Below are 10,157 nucleotides of genomic sequence, written 5' to 3' on the forward strand. Positions count from 1 at the left end.
TTAATATTTTATAGATAGAAGAATATTTTTTATCAATTATGGTTTGGAATAAGAATAAATTTAAAAAAAACTAACCAACGCCATCTGTAATAAGTATGTATTCTTAATTTAAATAAAACGAATAAATATGACTGAAAAAGTGTGCACTATTTTTGTCTGATTACCCACAGCATACATAAACTATCATGTTTTGGTTTAGGCGGGGTTAATTGAATTTTAATAATTACAAGATAAAAAGAACTTTTTATATACAACGTTTTTAAATTTTCTGTTGAATCATATAAATTTGACAATTCTATGTATTAATAAATACTTTTTATTGTACTTGATAGAAATACTGAATAAATATAGAATACTGAAATGTCATTTTGACATTTCATATTGATTTCCATAGTAACACACGGATATATTAATAATTTAGTTGCTAGGACCCACTTAGCAACCAATAATAGTGGTTTCTTTTAATGACTTTTTTCCGAAACATACAAAACAGAATTAATTGAAAATGAATTCAATTCTGCTTAGATGGCCAAAGGTATTAAAAGAATGCGTTGTCATCGTGTTCTGATATATTCTAAAAGTTTCAAATATCTATCTAGTCGGGAAGTAAGATAAAAATCTTCAATCGTCCAATACAAATCTTGGACAAACTGGAAAAAATTTGTTCCGGACAAACAAGAATACGAGCTAATAAAAACGTGGTAAAAATGAACCTAACCTATTAATTGAGTTAGCATTTACTTGGTAGAATTCCATTTTTCAAGAAATGAAAATATAAATAATATTAAATTCTAAAAAAGGTTTTATCGATAGGTATTTTAGTTGTAACACCATTATCAAGACCAGTCGTAGTCTTGATAATGGTTCGAATCCTGGGTCTGGCAAGTACACATATTGTTTTTCAATTTGTGTATGAGTCAGAGTATGGACCTAATAGGTTGAGCAAGTGGCTGACATCCATTTCTCGTAAAAAACAAAAATCTATCAATACAAACCTCTACTCTGCGGAGGTCCATATGATCCTATTAGGATCGGACATGGTCGGAAAAAATGTTTCAGGAAAAACTATTCCATGTATTAAATATTATTGATTATATTTTAGTAAGTTGTTTTATAGCTGCCCACTTGTGCTGAGAAATCAAATTGGATTTCTCTCTTTCGAGTTCTTCGAAGCGGCTGGTCAGATCTGTGAATTTGTTGCTCCACAGTTTCTCGTTTTTAAATCTATTAACTGCTTCTGGAGTGCACCAAAATATGAGTGAAGAGTGGTAGAGAATATGCCGTACGAGTCTAATTTTGTTCGGTGGCTCTATCTCATAAACTCATAAGTTATAAGGCTGCTTGAGATGAGGTAAAATTGGAGTTTATGACTGAAGAGCCGCAAACGTCTATGCAAAGAGCGGCTTCTGCCGGCCCCTGCCTTAGTTCAATGAAAACGTATACGTTTGACTGACAAAATTTAGTGTGCACTCTTTATGTCAGATCTTAACAGTCTACCGCCACCCCCTTCACCACTGGTACATTATAAGAGCTATTATTATTAAAGCCATACCTCAGTTGAGACACGGTCTAAAAAGATCGTCGCTAGGCGATGCGCGGATTGCGGGTCGCGGGTGCAAATGAGGCATGTCAAACCAAATAAAATTTGTCTTATAAATCCAACATGTGTCCATTTAATGTTCTGTTTATTGTTTTATCAGTAACAATAATAATATATTCATTGACATGTTGTCTTTTTAAAGTAAATGGGTAACGTTTTAAGTCATCTTTACACGATTTAAGAATTATTACGGCCGTCGCCATCACGAAGCAAAATGACGTGTTTCCAGCTCTACATTCTCTCTCCGAATGGGAGCGAGTGCAAAATTTCGTCGCGCCTATGGTTGAAAATTATTTGCCGTTTCACTGATGAATCACCTTAAGTAGTATGTTAGATAATCACATCTAGAATTTTGTTTTGACTTAATCTTAAATCACAAATAAATGGCAAAAATACAGATACTTATATTTAATAGATAGCTGTGTGTATAAGTAAACAGTTCATAAATCTCAAGGTTTCCACCCCCATTCTTGCTTGATCATATCCGCTCCCTTTTCTCCAATCATAATCGCCGGAGCATTAGTGTGTGCAGTCAAAGGCTTTGGAATAATACTAGAGTCTATAACTCGTAGTCTGTTAATTCCATGAACTTTCAGTTCGTGATCAACGACGGCTTCTACGTCAGAAGCAGGTCCCATTTTGCATGTACCAATCTGGTGATGCAAGGTCGCTGAAAGTGATCTTACCGCACATTCCCAGTATTGGTCAGTCCCAAATCGGAATTCCTTACAGGTCGGGTAATGTTTATTGTGTAATTTAGCTCCAAACTTTTGAAAAGGTGGAGTTTCAGACATTTTGATGATGTATTTTATTGATTGAACAAAGGTCGCCATGTCTCGAGGATCAGAAAAATAGTCATAGTATATTTTAGGCCAATGAAAAGGATTGTTGTCTTTTAGCTTCATGAAGCCTTTTGACTTTGGGTGTACCAGCATTGGAATAATAGAAAAACATTCTTTTTCGACAATATCTTTATAGACTTCATTGAAGAACTTGTCTGATATTTTTATTCCCTTTCTTATGGATTGACTTTTGTCTGCAGTTATTCCTCCAGGAGTAAATATCAGCTCCATATCTGGGTAGTCAGTGAGTTCTTCAGATATATTAGTTTTTATGTACCCGATTCCTTCAACTCCCCCCACAAGAGTGAAGGGTCCTTTCCCATTTCTCAACCAATTGTCAACATTTTTCAAGTTTATTACGGAACTCTCAGTTGGTGAAATTCCTGTTTGGTTTATCAAAAATATTAGACCCATGTAGCTCATATGGTCGTACATATTCTGACCGACTTGTAAGTTTTTAATTACTGGTATATTCATCTCTCGTAGATGTTCTTCTGGACCTACTCCAGACAGCATTAACATTTGTGGAGAAGCGATTGGTCCAGCTGAAAGAATGATTTCTTTTCTGGCTTTTACAACATGTCTTATTCGATTTCGAACATATTCCACTGAAGTTGCAGTTTCAGTAAATGTGTCTATCATGATTTTGGTCACTCTGCTTTGTGGCAGAATGTGCAGATTCTTTCGATGTTTGAAGGGTTTTAGAAACGCTCTTGAAGCGCTGTGCCGCTTTCCTTTTAACGTATTGGCTTGCATTCTTGAGAATCCATACTGGTCTCCTTGATTGTAATCCAAGACTTTATGACCTAGGTGCACTGCTGAGTTTAAAAATGCATCCACGAGAGGTGTCCTGAAAAATGATAAGTTTAAATCAAATACAAAAGGGGTAGAGGTTATAAATCAAAACATCATTTAACAATGGATCATTCTTCGTTGAGCATAATAGGGATATAATATATAATATAACTATGAATGTAGATTTACCCATCGCAGATTGACTAAATTTGAAATGACCCTCCGATGCATAGTTGTCAGAAAATTCTACATGAATCAAAGATGTTAAAAACCCTTTTATAGAGATAGAGCCTAAGCGCCCTAAGCAAAATTAATGTGAAGGACAAAGACTCCCAGTCTACTAATTTTTATACAATCTCTGAGTTGCGGTGAAGGTAGTTAGGATACTCGAATGTTTTTGTTGTTGTTGCGTAAAATGGCACTTATGATTAATTAGTAATTATATATCTGGAAAAAAGATTTAATTTCTTTGGCATATTATAGTATGTAGTTATATTAGCCAGTAACTTATTCGGTATATCTGCTCGCCCAGATTATATCAATATGTCGGAATAACTCTCTTTCCCGATATATATATATATTTCCGTAGTATGTTTCAAATTATATGTGCATGTATATTTGCTTACTTGTATCGTATATCCTCGACGCTCAAAAGCCCTCCCTTTCTATGGTAAGTTGAGTTTTTCAAGCCCTTGAGATTTGCATTTTCTGACTTCAGATAATATGGAAGAACATCTTTATACGACCTGCCAAGAAAAAAATATTTTGAAACAAAATATCATTGAGATTGTTTACCATTCACGACATGCTTTGCTGGTTTAAGCATTAATATTTTCAATAATTTTATTAGGTTGCCTGACTACAGTAAGTATACTCTGTATATTTAATTAAACCAGGGATCTCCGATATTTTACATGTCCCGCACCCAAATATTTGAGTCATGTTTGAACCCTCTACAAAATTTTCATGGATTTAAAGCATTCAACGCATTATATAATGAAGGAACCTTCTGGGAGATTGCGTCTTTCAATTCTTCGATGCCAATTTTAAAATGTTTCGTAATCTTTAATTTTTTTTTTTGATTGTATGATTTCTTCTTGTAGTTGAAAAAAATCGTGTTGACGGCCGTCTGTCTTCGACCCGTTTCAGACGGGACACCGGTGTCGCGCTCGTATTAATAAAGGAGGCATTTGTATTCGAATAAAGAGGCCTTTGTATTATGTTTATGAACGCCCCAGAGCTAATGAGTCAACGCGTGTCCGGTACACTTTTCCGTCGGTCGCTACATTCTCAAGCCACCGATATACTTGTTTTTATTACCGCAGCCAGTTTTATGTTCTAATTTATAACGTGAAATAATGCATTGACTCATTAGCTGGGGGGCGTTCATAAACATAATGCAAAGGTCCCTTTATTAAAATACAAAGGCCTCCTATATTGTATCGAGCGCAACACCGGTGTCCTGTCTGAAACGGGCCTTATTGACAACTAACTATTCTGTATGGAGAAGCATCCACTCTGTAGTCTCATAAAAGATTTGGATATTTTACATCATGTTTGATAATAATAGGCGTATACATTATTAGCATACCATCCAGGGTTCCCGGCTTCTTCCACCCTGTCCCAATCGAGCTTGTTTCCTCTGGTGTAAATCATATAATTTATTACTGAAGTTCCTCCGACTGCTTTTCCTCGTGGCCAGTAGCAGCGCTGGTCATCCATTGCTGGAAATAATACCATACGTTAGGATTACCTCCTCTAAACAATCCCAATTCATACCCATCTATTTATTTCTTTATATTGGATTAAGTTAAGTACAATAGCATGCGTGGCGAGCGCAATCTTGGGTATCTCCTGAGTTATTTATTCCCAGGTGCAAAAAAACTGCTGATGCTTCACATTCATACGCAAGTACTCATTCGATTAAGCAGGAGGGTTGGTTCGGAAATAAAATCACACGTCGACCAAACTACTAAGATACCAAGATGCAGCAGAAATAAAATTTGAATATAATATACTATTAGCTTATAATTACTACCAGTCCCACCACATTTCAATGTTTCTATTGCTACCATTAAAAAGAGTTGTTAGCGATACAAAATGTTAAAAAAACACAGTTGGCATTAGTCTCTAATCTCTTTGTGTGCTTGACTTTTTGTGACCTTGTTAATGATGCACTAATTATATATCACTTAATACACAGACTTAGGTACATTTTTTTTGCTGTAATCGAAGGCTAATGTATATTGATATAGCTTCCTTTTGTATGCTAATTTAGTCTTGAAAAACTTAAATGAGGCCCAGGCTGAATAAAAAAAGTATTATTGTCAATAGCGAGTTTCACACAAACTGCGAACGAACCACATGTGGTCCTTTGGTACGCGCGCTGTACTATATATTGTACTATATACTATATATATTGAATGACTTTACACTTGACGGGACTTGAACCTGTATCTGCTTGATTCGCGCCAGTATGCTTTTACAATTAAGCTACGGGCATCTTACTGAACTACGACGATTTTAACAAGTAGTTGTTACATGAAATGCTTATCGAATTGCGTTATAATGTTGGCTATCGGTTTTAGTATATTAAATTAACGTAGCTATCAATTAGTTACTTAATTAATAACCGTCGTCGCGGATCACTCCATTATTTAGTTTTTAAATTAATGAGATGTTTTCAAATTATGTATATTCAGTATATAGAAAAATTCCATTCTCTAATCTTGTATCTTATTCGTCGAATAAAATATGTTGTTTTATATATATATATATATTGTTTTGTTACCCAAACAAACTCCTTCCTGCTTTTCCATTCTATATCCCCAGGCGTAATCAGTCAGCTGGAAGCTCGCCGCGAGAACTGGGATGTCAGTGGCCATGGACTCTCCTGCGCCAGCCTCCAGCAGTAGCACTGTCCACCTTCCTCCTTCGGTTAGTCTGTTTGCCAGCACGCTGCCTGCAGAGCCGGCTCCGATTATCACGAAGTCATATTCGTTGAATGGATTTTTAAGACCTGCAATGTATCAATAATTCACGATGAAGTTAGTTCAATTAGTACTCTCATAATTACAGTCGAACTTGGTTATTACGAAGAAGATGGGACCGACTGAATTTGCTCATTATATCGTTATATAACATTTTTCGCGCCACGTTCTATTTAAACATAGAACATAAAAAACCTGAAAACCATCGTAAAAATCCCCGAAACAAGCATGGCATTCATAAACTACAAAAGAAGTGGTTTATTGTAATGAAGTGCTGAGCCACCGGCGTTGGTAGGTACCTACTGACTTCACAAAGCTTGGTTTTTTACATGCAATTTCAACAATATGCGTGGTTACTTTTTCAATGTTGTCGGTGAAAACACCAATTAGGTAATCCGATCCCGCCGTCATCGGTCTAGTTAACTGCCCAGTCCGATTTTATTGCTATAGGTCGAAAATGTTGTTTTTAAATGGTCGACCATTAACAGTTTTGCTCGGTATACCCGAGAAGTAGCTCGTTGAAAAAGTGAATAAATGTATGGAGAATGTTTCCTCATTACATCTGAGATCTCGCTATTTTCGTGATCGTGTTCGGCTCTATGTATAGATCGCGTGTGTTTTTTTTTATTTATTGTTATCAATAATTATTTATAGTGAGTTATCACAACGAAGCAATGACGTCGACTAAAAATGTAGCGACAGCGTAAAAAGGCACAATTATGTAATGGGATTTTGTCGCTGTTTCCACGTGATCATACCGTGGAGAATTTCATATACCTATCCCTTTCTCCGACTTAGCCGACATGCTCGCCGGCTTTGCATTGCGTAACGTATTCCTGTTACTACAATTCGAGTAGGGCGGGTTATATGGCAATATTTATTTATTTATTTTACCTCCGTGGGAGTGCCGCTGCACCGAACTGTCCCGGGTAGTAGATGATGAAGTAACGAATGCTCTAATGTCGGCCGACCTCCGTTAGGGGATGGCATAATAAGATTTTTTGGTACTGTTCGGTTATCAGGAATACAGCGGAAAACACATTTTGAAAATACCCGATGGCCGATATACTGGATTATTTGTTAGTTTAGGTTAGATTAGGTTGGGTTAGTGACGATACCCCAGTCCCGGAATAGTCTCAAAGGTTCTTCATCTTCAACCGGTCCTGCCCTCGGACCGATTAAGAACCCTTGTTTGGCTAGCTCGATACCATTCGAGGAGAGGGTGGTCAACTAAAGTTCTCGATTGACACTTTTGGAATACACTTAATCGATATTATTTAACTTTATATTATTTAGAATCACCACCTAGTGATAGGTTGGTGTCTATACTATTAATTATCCGATTAACTTTCAAATCGAATTTATTTTCGTAAATATTTACGTAAACGTCAAAAACAGCTGACTATCTGTCACTTTCTTTAGTATCAGATGTTTTTCGAAAAATACTTCGTAGTTTATTTTCAAAATAAAAACTCCTTGTAGTAATTTAGTTTAAGTTATTTATTAAATTGTTATTGATAGATAAATTTATTATATTTAATTGCTTATCAAATATCTTAACACCATAATTTATTTACTAATAAATTAACAATAATTATTTATATAAACTTATGTTTTATTTACTTAATTTTATTATATAAAATTATCTATATTTATTTTTACATTTAACTTAATTTATAGGTATGGCTGCGCGCTTATTATATTATTAAGGCACCGACTATTAAGATTGAAAACCGGTTGTCATGCGCGGCTGATGATGAGTGTTGTCATCGTAAGATGATGCTATTGTTTACATCGAACGCGGGATAATCGTCACGATTACGATATATTTACTTTAAATGCCTTTCGAACACTAGTCGTGGCAAGGGCTTTCTCGCAGAAAACAAATAAATGCATCAAATGCACCACTATTTACGCAGTTAAATCTCGTATATTCTTCCCGAGCGAATATTTTCAACTTTTTCCCGGCAGAGGAACCAACACAACCTTCCTCTGCGGATTATACTTTCCCACTCTTCAAATTAAAATTTTTAAATCAAGATCCTGGACGCTATCGGAAAAATGACAACATTTCTGGCGAATCATAGTCCAGTTAAATGATGACATACTTGTTTAATTTTATACTGATGCCCATTGGTCAAAAGTGTCTTCGTATTCGACCAATTGAATGCTATAAAAATGTCATCATTCCACTAAAGATTTTACATTGCCCAAAATAGATCAATTACGTTATTGATTATTTTTGATTCAAAATATTAGGTACGTTATATACGCAAAATGATTTTATATAATGCAAAGATTATAGTTATAAATTAGCTTTAGTTTTCAGCATTTAGCTATTGATATCGCATAAGTTATTTACATGAAATGGTTTATGTTTAACCTTAAACTCTAGACTTCTTAATTACTTACATTTTACTTACAAGACCGTTTGGTCTATCTGAAAGAAATCATCCATAGTTCACTCTGAGAAGCTATAAGTCGCTCAGATTGTACTATGAGACTCAATACATAATTATTATAGCTTTGTTTAGAGGTAGGCCGCGTATTTTCAAGTGAAATCGACATTCAAGGTCGGATCGAAAAGTTGTGACGTCACTAATTTATTAAAAGAAAATGTCGGCTGATGGCTCACATTTTTATGGCCGTGTCATTAGGTTAGTTTTGGTTAGGTTAACGTAACAAATAATCCAGTTTATCGGCTATTTTCAAAATGTGTTTTCCGCTGTATTCCTGGTAACCGAACAGTACCGATTTTTTTTATAAACGCCGCATGAAAGAAAGGTAAGAAGGGAGTGCACAGGTAGTTCATGGTTCCGTCTTTTCAAATCAACAACCGTAGAAGGATTTGTTTCGGAAATAAGAAATTTATGATTTTTCAGCCGTCAGCTGGTTCCCTTTTTGGTTTTAAATATTTTCATCTTTCTGTTATGAATAGACTGAAAGTGAGAATTCGCATTGAAGGAGATTTATGATATAGATGCTTTAGTTTGGCACAACGTGCACAACACTCCGGCTATGATGAGGTAGGTACAGCTGAGCCATTCTAACATAACCAAAGTCAATAATATAATACAATAAAAGTGATAAATATGATAATGTCATATACAGGCAGTTAAATATCCCGGGATGTTAACAGCCAGGCGCGGTTTGTGCACGGCCGCCTGCCATGACGCTATAAACGTGTCTCATAGCCTCGTTAACAGCGAGCTGTCAAATGCAATTCAATAGCACAGTTAATACGTTTTCTTCTTCTTCTTCAGCCATATCCGCCCCTTAGTTGGAGCATATGGACACCACACCTCGCCTCGCCTCCAATAATCTCTGTCGCCTTTCAGTCTTCTTCATCGTTCCAGATCATACTAGCATCTCGTAGCTCCGCCTTTAAACTCTGTAGATCTTGGGGGGTGGCAGGGCTTCAGCCTAGGGGACCGGGTTCAGGGGGGACCGGCGTAGCGGGTCGACCACATAATTGTGATAAACACACATCTTCAATTTGCTCTAATAGTAAAAAAGGCGCCATTTCAAACTGCCTTTAACCTTAGTGATAGGTAGGGGGCCCCGCCAAAGATCCTGACCTGGGGGCCCGCTTCAAGATGTGTGTGCCCTGCTGTAGATAGTTAGCAGCCTTCCAAGAAGCCAAAATCCGCTTAACATAAAGAACAGGTAAACCAGATTGAGGTTCTGTTCTGGCATCCGCAGCACGTGGCCGAGTCAGGTCAAACGTCGCGTCTTCACTCTCAGTCTGATGAGAGGCTACTTGCTGCGTTCTCTTATCCCCTCGTTACTCCTAAAGACCACCGCACACCCAGTATCCGCACAAACTTCTGTTTTCGAAGCTCAGTATGTACGTTTTACTTGATTCTAATCCAGTGGCATGACGTGTTAATAATAATTATTGTAGATGACCGCATTGTTTATGGAATTGAT

General features: G+C 36.4%; 1 protein-coding gene across 1 annotated transcript; it reads right to left on the minus strand.

Moving 5' to 3' along the window:
• Positions 1–1,647: 1,647 nt before the first annotated feature.
• On the minus strand, positions 1,648–7,664 carry LOC147069490 (glucose dehydrogenase [FAD, quinone]-like). Its single transcript, XM_085950198.1, has 5 exons — positions 7,122–7,664; positions 6,029–6,256; positions 4,829–4,961; positions 3,864–3,983; positions 1,648–3,292 (listed from the first exon to the last, which is right to left on the minus strand). The coding sequence occupies exons 2-5, from the start codon at positions 6,120–6,122 to the stop codon at positions 2,050–2,052; spliced, it is 1,590 nt and encodes a 529-aa protein (XP_085806324.1). The 5' UTR covers positions 6,123–6,256; positions 7,122–7,664; the 3' UTR covers positions 1,648–2,049.
• Between the last annotated feature and the right edge of the window lie 2,493 nt (positions 7,665–10,157).

The sequence above is a fragment of the Rhyacophila brunnea genome, unplaced genomic scaffold, assembly GCF_057557595.1.
Source record: "Rhyacophila brunnea isolate RB1 unplaced genomic scaffold, BYU_Rbru_1.0 scaffold_23, whole genome shotgun sequence".
Taxonomy (NCBI): Eukaryota; Metazoa; Arthropoda; class Insecta; order Trichoptera; family Rhyacophilidae; genus Rhyacophila; species Rhyacophila brunnea.